The 14,056-nt window shown below is 40.1% G+C and overlaps 1 protein-coding gene across 1 annotated transcript in view; it reads left to right on the top strand.

Moving 5' to 3' along the window:
• Nucleotides 1-10,498, top strand: part of Il7r (interleukin 7 receptor) — a 28,144-nt gene extending 17,646 nt beyond the window's left edge. The window contains exons 4-8 of the mRNA XM_051182531.1: nucleotides 2,616-2,773; nucleotides 4,674-4,842; nucleotides 5,704-5,797; nucleotides 7,090-7,165; nucleotides 7,538-10,498. Coding sequence (XP_051038488.1) covers nucleotides 2,616-2,773; nucleotides 4,674-4,842; nucleotides 5,704-5,797; nucleotides 7,090-7,165; nucleotides 7,538-8,047 — 1,007 coding nt within the window. The 3' untranslated portion in view covers nucleotides 8,048-10,498. The remainder of the gene's footprint in view (nucleotides 1-2,615; nucleotides 2,774-4,673; nucleotides 4,843-5,703; nucleotides 5,798-7,089; nucleotides 7,166-7,537) is intronic.
• The last annotated feature ends 3,558 nt before the right edge of the window (nucleotides 10,499-14,056 follow it).

The raw sequence follows: 14,056 nt of genomic DNA, 5'->3' as shown, positions 1-14,056 counted from the left end.
AAGACTAAAAGTAGAAGTTCCCTGTCTGAGCAATCAATCATCTTAGGGAAAGAACGAGTGTCGCAGACAGGATATATTGGACAGATGGCTTTGCATGTTTGACCACACAATAACATGAGGTAGGTCAGCATGAGTGGCAGATGAGGCAAGAATTCCAACAAACAGTACCTGATTTTTGACAAGATCGCTGCAGACACATCTTGACTTCCAGTATGTAAAAAAATAGGCATATCATGAAAATACTTTGTAATAGGCAATAGCAACTAGTCTAACTAGTTTTTAATTAAAATTTGACCTTGACTCATGACTTCCTATTGTGTGAAATATGCTGAGGATGTTTAAACTCATCTATGAAAGTAAGCTGGTTTTTATTCATTTAGAAGCGAGTTTCTATAGATCAGTGCTCATTTTGTGCACTGCACAAAGGCATCTAAGCACACAAGCCTCTGCAGTTATGGGAGCACTTAGACCACACCCATAGGATCTGGGGATACCTGCCCCATCCATAGTCCTAGGTCTCAAATGCATAGTGCTCATCAAGGGCCATGCTGCATCTCCCACAGCAGACCACCAGACTGGCCTCTTATGTAAGCAGCAATGAGGGGAGCCAGAGTTTTCACACTGCTGGTAGGACAGATCCCTGGGAAGGAGTGGTGTGGCTCTCTGCGAGGACACTAGAAAGTGCTTGCCCTTCAGAGCAAGTAGGAAGAAAAGTGATGTTTCTCATAAGAACTATTTTCTCCTAGCTCCTAGGGAGGCACTTCATTCACTGAATTGTCATTTCCACAAAATTTAAACTAAATGCTCCTGATTGAATTCTAGAACCAGAACCCTGGCCACCTACAGCTTTCTCCCTCACTTTCCTTTCCTCAGGTCCCCTGTGGTGGTTTGAAAGAAAAAAGACCCCAAAGGGAGTGTCACTATTATAAGGTGTGGCTTTGCTGGAGTAGGTGTGGTCTCTTTGGAGGAAGTGTGTCACTGTGGGGGTGGGCTTTGAGGTCTCCTATTGCTCAAGCTACTCCCAGCGAGACAGATCAGTTTCCTGATACCTTCTGATCAGGATGTAGCCAGAACTGGTCTGCCTGCATGACACCATGCTTCTCACCATGATGATAATGAACTTAACTGTAAGCTGCCACCTCAATTAAATGTTTTCCTTTATAAGAGTCACCGTGTTCATAGTGTCTCTTCACAGCAATAGAAACCTTAACTAAAACATCCCCCTAGCCTCTAAGGCTGGGGTCCAACTTCCTGCCTTCCTACTTTGTTTCGAGTATATTGATAAGATTGTCTCAGCCTGATCCAGATGTTTTACTAGAAAATAAGTATTTTTCCCTGGGTCTGTGCTGTTTAGTATAACAGCTTTCTCTTCCCACAAGTGCATCTTACATGGCACATTGTATCTGAGCAACAGTTCTATGAGGCAGGCAGACAGCAGGCAGAGATGCTTATGGAACAATAGGTTAATTTAACTAAACCTTACTGATGAGAGAGAGAGGCAGCTCTGGAATTTGTTAGCCAGGGCCAGGGGGAAGACCGCACCTCCATGCATCTCAGATGAGGTCAGAGGTCCCAGATGTAGCTTTGCAATTCTTTGACTTTGGAGCTTTTTAGTAACATATACTCTAGTATTCTGATGGTGTGTGTGTGTGTGTGTGTGTGTGTGTGTGTGTGTGTGTGTGTGTAAAATTAGAACTACCCATCACATCAAAACAAACAATTCCTGAATACATGGTCTGACTGTTGTAATTTAAGAAGAGCAGTGCTTGAGAGAAAGATGCCATGTGACAGGGTTCAAGCAGAGGGTTTTTTTGTTTGTTTGTTTGTTTTAATTAGGGGAAAGGGATCATAAAAATGGGAAAGGGGAGGGGGCAGACCAGTCTCCTGAGACAGGAGCAGCAGGAGCGAGGAAAAAGGGGCAGAGAGAGAGGAACAGATAGAGGGAAAGAGAGAAGGATGGGAGGTGGGCAGGGCCCTTTTAAAAGAGAACATAGTGAATTGCACAGGTGGTCCTCTTAGTGACTGCAGCTGAGGGTGTTTCCTGTCAGAACCTCAAGGACAGGCCAGTACAGATGCCTGAAAGCTGACTCTGACACTCTTACATTTGTTTCTCACACACACCATTGCTACACTAAGCAACATTTAGGACTTCCTCCACACTGTGACCCAATTATCTTTCCCAAAGGACCTGGTAGATAGAAATGGACTAAGATGGGAATTACACAAAGGAGAATTTGAAGGCCTAAATGGAACCGGTACAGTTCCAAATATTCATAACACTCCGAAGGCCACACTAGCCAGGAAGGCTGGCTATGATGTCTGGATGTGAATCAAGGAAAAAGAGGTTTGGCTGTATGAATGATCAGCTCCTAATATAAAAAGTTCTGGGATGAGTGATAGAGCAAAAGGACTCTAAAAAGCCTAGTTATCAACAATTAATGAAAAAGAGGGCCATAAATTTGAAATAAAGCTAAGAGGGTATATGGGAGGGTTTGCAGGGAGGACAGGAAAGGGTGAAATGATGTGTTTGCGTTTTAATGTCAAAAACACAAGAAGTTTAAATGTACTTACGTCCTTTTCAGTTCCACACAGCTTTCCTTCTTTTTTCTTTCCAGTTAAACCTGAGGCTCCTTTTGGCCTAGAAGTAGTCTATCGAAAAGAAGCAAATGACTTTTTGGTGACATTTAATACATCTCACTCAAAAAAGAAGTATTTAAAACATTTAATGCATGACATGGCCTACCGCCCAGAAAAGGGTGAAAATAACTGGACGGTAATGTAAATCAATCATCATCATAAAATAAATATCATCATGCTTTGTCTTCAGAACTTATTCTTTACTCAGAGAGGCTCCCAGGATCATACTCATTTAAGGCCCATACATAACTCTTGCATCTTTCTTGGCTCATCATCATCTAACTTGCTCTATTTTATCTTTATGCTTTGGATTTAGATAAGAACATGTGCTCGGACAAACTTAATCCTCACTTATACAAAGTCTGTGGTTCATGGGCTAATCAGAGAAGAAAAAAAAAAAAAACAACAGTGGCTCTCTGGGGCATAGCCAACAAGTAGGCGGCGCACTTTTTCCCCTGGGATTCTTGGGGTCAGCAGGAGGTCAGTCAAAGAAAGGGAAGAAGGCTTGTCTATTCCTCCTTATTTTAATGCCTAAGGTTTCTGTCGCAGAAGGAACAATTTGTTATTCACACTTTGTTTTCTGAATGTTTAGTCATCTCCTTCACAGTAGGCTGAGGTTAAAATGATCTTGCTGCTCTTACCATCTATTTGGGAGATACGCTGGGAGAGCTGCAGAGTTTCCTGGGTAGTCAGGCTTCTCTTAACCCCAGTACTCCCTATGCCACATAAATAATTATTTTTCAAGAGATGGCCTCTTTTTCTCAGGGATAAAAGAATACCTTATACCCAATGCCTCCTTTACTCAAGCCAGTCATTCTCATTACTCTGCAGGGTGCTGAGGCTTGATACTTACAAATGCACACTTCTGTCCTAGCCATTTGCTGCCTCTACCTATGCCACACACATACACAAACTGAATGACCTCCATGCTACTTTCTCTCATTAATCATCTGGAAATGCCACCTGTCAAAACAGCATAGTAAAAGGGATAAGGATTATTGAAGACAATCAGATTATTGTCTGTATTTTATTTTTTAATTCATTTTACATAACAACCACAGTTCCCGCTCCCTCTCCTCCTCTCCCTTCTCCCTACTTTTCCCCAACCCAACCCAACCCCATCCACTCCTCAGAAAGGGTAAGGCTCCCATGGGGAAATCAACAAAGCCTGGCACATTCAGTTGAGACAGGAACAAGCCCCTCCCCACTACATCCAGGCTGATCAAGGCATCCCACTACCTAGGGTTCCACAAACACAAGGCTACAAAACTGTTGCCCACATGCAGAAGGCATGGTTTGGTTTTTTGTTTTGTTTTGTTTTGTTTTTTTCAAAGGTAAATTAAATGTTTACCCTCTCCTGCAGGTTTATTTATGTCAACATATACAAACACAATTATAAGTCACATCAAAGATTAGCATTAAGTTACCATATAATTGCCATCAGACAGTCTATTGACACAAAAATATCAATATATCACTAAGAGACAAGCAGGCAAACAGACAGAAAACTTAGATGATTGTCAAAATAAGAAACATAAAAATCCAAACAAGTATAAAAAACAATCAGATAGTACTTTTGTCTATAAAACTAATATAACATCTTTTTCTTAAAAATAATACAGTAATGGAAAAATCATTGTTTAATGCACAGTTTAAATTGTAATCTTTCTGGAAGGAAATGACTACTACCCATTGTTTCCCCCTTGGTTCATGGAAAGAGATAGAAAAAGAAGATAGTAGAATGGGAGAGATGGCTGTGAGTCTAGATGTGGGTTACGCACTCTAAAGGGAGAGCTAATAATTCAACTGAGCATCCATCCAATCTATGTCCACTTTGGCCTCCCTTGGTATCATTTTGAGTCTGCCCCTTGTTCTGCTACCAAGCCTTTTGCTTGGTTGAAAGCCTTCACTTCCAAAATATGAAAGGACTCCAAGAAAGTAGCAGAATAACTGAGAAAGTTTGTATTAAAGTGAGTTGAGAGAATTAGGCAACATGCCTTTTGACACCCAGTAATGTAACTTATTTTTCACCCTAGCATGTAAATTTATTGAATACAAGAACAACAATCCTAGAACGAAAGCTACAACCCAAAGCAGTATATGAAATCAAAGTCCGATCCATCCCCAGTACCAGATATTTTAAAGGCTTTTGGAGTGAATGGAGTCCAAGTTCTACCTTCAAAATCCCAGAGCCCTGGAGTCTAGGTAAGCAAAGGCTATAGAACCCCTGTGCTCTCCCCCAGATTCTACACGCTGGAGTACAGCAGAAGAGTGTGAGCAAGAGATTGATGTAAACAACCCCCAGGTCAGGACACTGGGGGCCTTCTTCCACTTTCTATGGAGAATGCTGTCTTCCACCTTTGACTCTTTTCCAGAATAAGAGCAATGTGAGTTGGGTCCATGATATCTGATAGCAGCTACAGATTGTTTTGAAGCTGCTATCTCAAGTGCTCCTGAACCTACTAATGAACTCCTTACCTGCCACCACTTATATTGTTGTCAGAGATCATGTCTGATCCCTCTGTGACCCCTCTAGGTAATACTTTTGCTAATAGAAGGTTAAGCAGACCAGTATGACTATATACTGTATCTTCTTTCCCAGTGTAATAAAGATGCTATGGGGTAGAGGAAATACCAATAGCCAGAGAAACCAGTGAATGTGTCTGAGGAAAGTACCCAAAGTAACTCACACAGAATTTCTTTGGGAGGGTGGAACTTATTTCTGCTATGCCAGCTTAAAACTCTCATTCTGGAACTTGCTACAGCTTCACAGTGAGCATTCATCTCTTCAACTCTTACTTAGGCTTCTTTTCTTTGGGTACTGGCATTTGGATAGAGGTTTATAGGCCATCAGGAAAGGTCACCTTTATACACCAAATGCTGAATGCCCTTACCATGGTCACCCAGATCAGCGCCTCTCTCCCTGTTTATCAAAGAACGATTTCCAAGAAACAATAAGTGAGACTGTGTTACCAAATAAATACAAAACATCCTAAGTGTGTACCCTATCTCCCCCCAAATTATTTGTTTACTGAATGTTAACCACGATCTCTCCTTATATTGCAGGCGGATGGAGTCTTGTTATGCCAAGTATCAGCATTCTGAGTTTTTTCTCTGTTGTTTTGTTGGTCATCTTAACTTGTGTGCTATGGAAAAAAAGGTGATTTTCTTTAATATTCAAAAGGTTATTGTGTGAAGCCAGAGAAAAACAGGACTCAGGACCCACTTATCAATCTAGGAAAGTTTAAAGGGAGTCTTGATATTTCAGGAATTACAGTTAATATGATAAGTATACTCCCTCCTATTCTTAGATCCCAGTTAATTTTCTATAGTTGATTTCAGAAAGAGCAAAAATAAATAAATTAGATATAAGACAAAGATTATTCCCAAAATATTAATATGTTAATTCTCTCTCTCTCTCTCTCTCTCTCTCTCTCTCTCTCTCTCTCTCTCTGTGTGTGTGTGTGTGTGTGTGTGTGTGTGTGTGTGTGTGTGTGTGTATCTGGCTCATGAGTGTTTCCATACATGCACATGTGTGCTGGCCCACAGGGAGCCAACACTCAATATTGATTTTTTTTTACTTAATCATTTCTTGCCTTGTTTTTTGAGATAGGATCTTTCACTAAATCTGGAACTCACTGACTCAGTCAGACTAACATGACAGTAAACTCTGGGTATCTGCCTGTCTCCATCATGCCACACAGCATTGTTGAGTATCTGAATTTGTGTCTTCATACCTGTATTGCAAACAGTTTATTTGCTGAATCATCTTGCTAGACCCTTGCCCCCCAATAAAAATTCTTCGAGAAGTGTTTTCCAAACTTTTCCCCACAGCCTCCTATAGGACAGAGACAGCATTACCCATCCTAATGAGGAGTATATTTGATATCATGACTTTCTACACACAAATTTACAAGATTTTTGTAATCATACACTATGAAATTATTTGTTTGTTCTAGGAAGATGCCCTAAGCATAGGGTCATATATTCCTAGGACAAAAAGTGTTCTAATTTGAAAAGTTTTACCATAAGATAATTTCCTCTTAAAGCTTAGAACATATTCCCCACTTTCAGCAGAAATAAAGCAAAGCGGTTACTTTAAGTAAAGAGAATGACTAAGATGACAATATCAACACTGAACAGAAAAGGCCAGGTCTTCAGGTTTTAGCTCCATATCAACACCAATACTACCTCCCTGCAAACCTCACTCCTACAATCACAGTGTCTTACTCACAATAGATCAATAGCAATGAGGTCTGTTCCGTCCACCCTTTAATTGAGTGGGTGATACTGTCCACAGCAAACAAGACTGTATCCACAGTTGCTACCTAGCAGTAGCAGAGCCAGTACCAGAAAACTGTTTTACAATCTCCCTCAAACGAGGAAAAAGATGCCTGTCTGTGCTTTCTCCCTCTGCCATTTGTTTTGTTTATGAATGTTCTCTGGTTTTAGGATTAAACCCATTGTATGGCCCAGTCTCCCTGATCATAAGAAAACTCTGGAACAACTGTGCAAGAAACCACAAAAGGTAAGTACTTCTGGTAGAGAAATACCATATCAATTATATCTTAGTCTAACAATGTTCAAGGCAAGGGGAAACTAAATTCAACCTTGGGCCTTTTATGTTTTTCAGAGTTGAGGCTCCTTATAAGATACTGTGGAATGAAACTGAGACACACATGATGGGGATTGGGGGGGGGGACGACAGTCAGTGTTTAGTTCAAACCTGCAGTGTCACAGCTCAGTCAGAGGTGTAGTACACTGAAGAGAAGCAGGCAGTTCTCTATCATTGCATAGTAAGTTCTCAGGAGAAAGTTTCTTAGACTTTTCTATCTTCCTGAACCAAATGTGTGGTAGCACCCCTTTCCAGTGCCACTGATGCTTCCTGCTCTCTCTACAGAATCTGAATGTGAGTTTCAATCCTGAAAGTTTTCTAGACTGTCAGATTCATGAGGTGAATGGCATTCAATCCAGGGAGGAAGTAGAAAGCTTTCTGGAAAATGTCCATCCTCCACAACCTGATCATCCACCTGAGGAGCTGGAGAAGCATGGACATGGAACAGCTGTGCATAGCCCAAACTGGCTATCTGAGATATCAGTCAGCACACCAGACACTATCAGAAGAGACTCATCCCTAAGATTCCTGGGCAGGAATCCGAGTGCATGCGTTACCCCTACATTCCCTTCTTCTGGGTCCTCTGACTACAGAGGTGGTGACAGAAATGGACTCCATGTGTATCAAGACTTGCTGCCAAGCCCTGGAAACACAAATGTCACCCTGCCTCAACCATTTCCTCTCCAGTCAGGAATCCTGATACCAGTTTCTCAGAGACGGCCCACCCCCACTTCCTCAGTACTGAATCAAGAAGAAGCATATGTCACCATGTCTAGTTTTTACCAAAACAAATGAATTAGGAGAAAGCTAAGACCCTTCCATCACAAACAGAATACTCACTGGGATGGGAAGTCTCAAAGGCCTACTCTTTCTCACAGGTCACAAAAGATAAAGTCAATGAAACCTTGCTAAGCATCATCAGCATTCTGAGAAATCATTTTGATCTCCTAACTCAGAAACATTTGCATAAAACAGGAAGAAACATGTTCTCCCTTGCTGGTTCAGTCCTAAGAGTTCAGATGACCCAATTAGAAAACATGACCAAAACTCAAATTAAATGAAGAGTAATGGGAAGATACAAGAGTGTGATGAATGCAAGAAGAAAGAAAAGAGGAAAAGAAGACTAACAGTGGCAGTTCTATCATTAGGATTTATTATATACACAGGACTCTACACAAATGGTCTCATTTCTTCCTCACAATAATACGGCAATGTGGGTTCATCCCCTATAATTTTTATACTCTTTGAGATAGATGCTGAAGTTGAGAGTAAAGATTTTAAGTAGTCTAAGTTTTCCTTTCAGCAGCAGGTAAGGCATGTATTCTAACTGCAGCCTTCCCTTGCCATGAACCTGTCCTATTCTTGAGTGCCAAACACCACCACTAAGTGGGTGATTATATAGTAATTATCCAAACTGAGCCACTGTGGAAATGGGAAGTCATAGCTAAGTAAAAGTAATCATAAACTGGATCTATCTCAGAACAATGTGGACGTGTGGACACCTTAATTAAAGTGACCACAAGGAAGTAGACAACAAAATATGTTTATGGATGTGAAGTACCAAGACTGTGCATCAAAGGAAGTGGGAGAAAGATGAGAGCCACCATGCTCATTTGGTTTCCTTTGTTTATTTTTGAATAACAAACTCAAGAAGAAATAAGGTAGAAGCCAAGACGTTCCAGGGTCAACTATCAAGACCATTATCTTCCTGCTGCTATTATCTATCTGCCTCCACATGATCATAGAAGGAGCTACTGACAATCTGCAACAGTGTGACATTTAACCAGGAATAGCCCACCTAAGTGTGCAGATACTGTTACAAACTACCCCAAGTCCTGCAGCCTTGGATGTCGCCTGAACTACAGGGAGGAGCGATGAACACTTTAGTGACTCCTCCAACAGAGACTTTGCTCATGAAAGCACAAAGAAGATGGGTAAGTTGCTCAAATTCAAATGTTAATTCATGACTGCAAGCCACAACTTTGTATCTCTGGTGTGAATGGCCAATCTCCTGAAGCAAGCATGAAGTAACTGAAGGACAGACACCATTGGGTTCCTTAGCACTAAATTCCTGTGTTTCAGTGTTGACATTGGCTATTTGAATTTGGTGTGTCTGTCTGGTTATGTATTAAATCCATGTATTATATTCATATAACCACAACTGCTGATAGTTCTTAATTATATAATCAAGAACAGCATGTAATGTAACATTTTTGATTAGATCTGCCAATTTCACTCTTGGATTTCATAGGGGAAAATCAAAACTTTTGGTCAGAGATAATATGCAAAACAGAGAGCTGTCGATTGCTAATTCCAAGTAATGTGAAATATAAATATTGAAAATGTGGTCAATCAACTATGCTTAGATCCAGAGAATCTCTGGTTAGGGCTTATTTTCTATAAGCCCTTGCCTCTGTCTCCATTGAGGTGTCTGTCGTCCTTGGGAATTTGTGCCTTCAAATCCAATTATGGGATATTTCAGATTTGTATACTTGTGCTTTTCAGAGCTAAGATTTGGAACTGTCAAAAATTCTAAGAATATGTAGTAGGGAAGCTGGAATACAGCTCAGGTGATATTTTTCAAGGGCTCAGCAGTTTTTCTATAGTGTTCTTTAAAATATTCGGCATCCACTACAGTGAAGTTGTTTGAGTTGACTGCACTTTTCAAATGCATTATTACTAGCCTGCAGAGCTGTTACATAGATAAAGGTATGGTGTGTGCTATCTATCATTTAACATTTCATTAAATGCTAAGGAACTCCATATGGCTGTACTGTCTTCTGTTACTGTGACAACTACACATAAGTAGGTTCCTATAGGTCAGCACAGGCCTCTGTAGTTACTGAAAGCATTCTTAGTCATTTAATGGGGTAGGGTTTCCAGAGATATGCTTTTTGTTTGTTTTTTGTTGTTGTTGTTTTTGTTTTGTTTTTAGCTTTATTTTTATTGTGTGTGGGGAGGATGGCAGAGGGCACCAACATGTCACAATTAATGTGTGGAGCTCAGGACAGTTTGTGGAAAATTCTCTCTCCTACTTTTAAATGTGTTCTGGGGGGCTCAGAGTCTGGTCTCCAGGCTTCACACATTGCATCTAATATCCTCTTCTTCAGGTTTCTAATTGACAGTTGTCCCGACTTCTGCTTTGAGTCCTCCAAGATTGTAATCAATTTAATAATTAACTAATAGAAATTTGTTAAGAAGCTATACTGTATTACTTTTACACTGTGCTAGCCACTAAATGATGGAACTGGATACTCCAAGCTCACAGTTATGTGGAGAAAAAAATGCAGGTTAGTATTAAAATAGCACACTAACATTTTATGGCAAAATATCAGTCAAGACTCTTAGCATTTAACAAAATAAATTAATTTTAAGCAGAGAGTTTATTAAGTATATTAGATTGCTCACAGAATATCTGGGAGGGTGAATAGCCAGTCTTGAGGGCCATAGGGTCTCCCTGTATCTCTGTGACTCACAACTCCAGAAACTGAAAATAGTTACCCTCACTTGGGTTCCCTGATCCCGAGGAGTCTTAATAATGGCCCCCAGAAACTTCACATCATAGACTGCTGGAGTAAGACAGAGCTCCAGCCTGTGCCTGACAGCAGCAAGCATGGTCCTCGTGTGAGCCATAGCAATAGATAAGGGAACACCTAGCTTTAAATGTCTTGTAAGAGGCAGGCATTGCTACAGAGGAGGACAATCCCAAACATACAATGGGGATTCTGGTGTTAGGGCAGAAGAAAAGAGCAACAAAACCAGGTAAAAGGGATGGGGAGATGACTCAGCAATCAAGAACACTGGCTTCTCGTCCATTCCAGAGAACTCAAGTTCAATTCCCAATACCCATATGGTGACTAAGTACTCTGTAACTCCATTTCTAAGGATACAACACCCTCCTCTGGCTTCCCTGAGCACCAGGCATGCTGCAATAAAGACATACATGAAAACAAAACGCCCACACACATATAAAATAATAATTTTTAAAATATTACAAAGCAAGTAAAGGCTATATGGAAGAAAATACAAGCAAGGATAACATGAAGGACATACTTCATATGTTAATGCAAGTGTACCAGGTAATTGATCCTGGAGATCACCCAGGAATTTTTCTCAACCTAAGAAAAAGCAAAGTGAGCCATGGAGTTGTGAGAAAAAGTATTCAGGGGAATGAATGTACAAGAATAACAATTGATATAGCCATCACTGTCTCAGAAGACAGCAGTAATGCATTGGCAGTTACTTCAAACAGGTAGAGAAATCTTATTTTCACGAAAATAACTATTCACCTTGAATGTTTAATTTAAACGTGTCTGTTGTATCTTGGTCCATTTAAGCTACTCTAAAAAACACAATGGCCTGGGTAACTTAAAAACAGCATAAACTCATTTCTTACAATTTCAGAAACTGGGGAGTGTGGCAGCAAGGTAGGGTTCCAATGAAGGCTGTCTGTAAAATAGCCTTACACCTGAGCACCCTTGGGCCTCTTTCATAAGGTCCTCCTTCTCACTCCCATCATGTCAGAAGTTAAAATTTAATAAGGAATTGTGAGGACACCAGCATCAGACTGTAACACATTACAAGGCCAGTGAAATTCTTCCTAGAATATGGTTATAAGTTAACCAACAAACTGATTAATGAACTACTCTCTTTTAAATATTTTTTATTTCTTTGAAATGATAACTTCAAGGTATTTGAAGAGTCCCAAAAGAAAATTGCCATCCTTAGAATTTCTGCCATCATTCTGCCACTCCAGATTTTCAGCAATATTCTTACATTGTACAATTTTTAAGTCCTCAGAATTTTCAAGGTAAGTTCTCTTAACTCAAGAGCTGCCTTTTTTCGCACACTCAAAATTCATTAGCTCCGTAAATATAATTATGACAAGTTTTACTGCCTTAAACAAGTGAGGACAGCTATAACGGTCTTCTGTGAGCTTTCATGTCACTTAGTAGAGGTGACTGTACAGGGTGTTGCTCACAGTCAAGTCTAAATGGGAATTGCAAATGTATTTAAAACAAGATAGATAGTAACAATTCACTCAGTGAGTGGATGGAACATCTGAGTTGATGGAGAGCACAATGAAGGATGGAATTTACATGTTATTGCCATGCAGGGGCTGGGTGTGCTTGCAAAAAAAAAAAAAAAAAAAAAAAAAAAGTCTCCTTAAGAACTTCATGTAGGGGCTGAGGAGATGACTCCACATTCAAAAATGCTTACTGTTCTTTCTGAAGATCTCAGTTCAGTTCTTAGCACACACATGGCATCTAGAAATTGCCTGTGATTCCAGTTCCAGGGTGCTTTCTGCTCTCTTTTGGTCTCCTGGGGTTCCTGCATTCACATAGTGTACATGGACTCACACAGCCACAGACACACACACACTTACACACATACACAAACACAGACACACACACACAAACACACACACAGACACACACATACAGACTCACACACACGCACAGACACACACACACACTTACACACATACACAAACACAGACACACACACACAAACACACACACAGACACACACACACATATAGACACACACATATACACACATACAGACTCACACACACACGCACACACACACACATAGACACACACAGACACACACACAGAGACACAGACACACACACATACAGACAAACACAGACACACACACAAATACACACACATGCACACAAACACACACACAGATACACACAGACACAGACACACACACACAGATACACACAAACACATATGCATACACAAAGTAAATATAAAAAGCTATTTAAAAACCTTTATGTGCAAGTGTGTACTGGGTTTCATGGCTGCAAACATTAAACCCCTTGATATTTTCCTGTATTTTTTCTCAGAAGCATTCTATTGAATTCTGTTTCAATGCATCAGCCCTTCCAGGTAAGATTACAGACTCTCGTGCTTTGGCCTACATAAAATTTTCTCCAATTCTTCAAATAATGTCAGTGTTCCAAAGTACAAGGCACTTTCCCTCTGTTGCCAACATCCTTCAGGTCTCTGTTTGGTTGCTTCCTTAGTATTCTCCAAGTCCTAGCCTCTGTGTAATTTTCTTACAGAAGAGGTCACCATGTTAAAAACAAGATGCTTTTCCCATTTCTCTTTGTCATGCCTTCGTTTATTTTCTCCAAATTTCCTTCCATGATAATAATTATCTTATTTATTTCTTTGAACATTGTTGATTCACTTCAATTCTCAAACTCAATTTACAGGTAACATATGCTGTCTACTTTATTTTTAGGTGTTCAATTAATACTAATTGATGGAAGTATGGAAGAACCCTGACAAGAAGAGGAAGTTGTCACAAAGACCCATTAGATAGCTTGTCCTTAGTTTCATTGTTACAGTTAAACATGGTTTTAGTTTCCGTTAAGTGAACAAAGAGGTTCTCCCTGCCCTGCTTCTGATAAGACCACCCAACACAATCCCCAGAGAGATGGAGCTACAGAAAAAATCTGGGAAAATCTATTGAAGGCTTCCCAGCAAGGAATAGAACGTTCTTAGTACTCTAGTATATTCATTTCTTATGGTTATTGTTATAAATTATCACATCATTAGATGCTTAAAACAAAACTAACTTATTCCCCTATGCATCAAGGAGGCAGGTGTCCAAACTTCCAAGTGTTCACTAAAGTGCATGGTTCTGGAATCCCAAATCAGTACATGCTTTTCTCTTTATTCATGCAAACCATATTCTCTAGAATCTAGAGTCTAGATCATCCCTCTGTCATGGAAAGAGAACCATTGCAACCTCTGCTCCCCTCATCATAGTGTCTTCTCTTGC

This window comes from Phodopus roborovskii, unplaced genomic scaffold (genome assembly GCF_943737965.1).
Source record: "Phodopus roborovskii unplaced genomic scaffold, PHOROB, whole genome shotgun sequence".
Classification (NCBI taxonomy): domain Eukaryota; kingdom Metazoa; phylum Chordata; class Mammalia; order Rodentia; family Cricetidae; genus Phodopus; species Phodopus roborovskii.
Note: the sequence above shows the minus strand (reverse complement) of the source record. Positions and strands in the feature narration are given on the sequence as shown.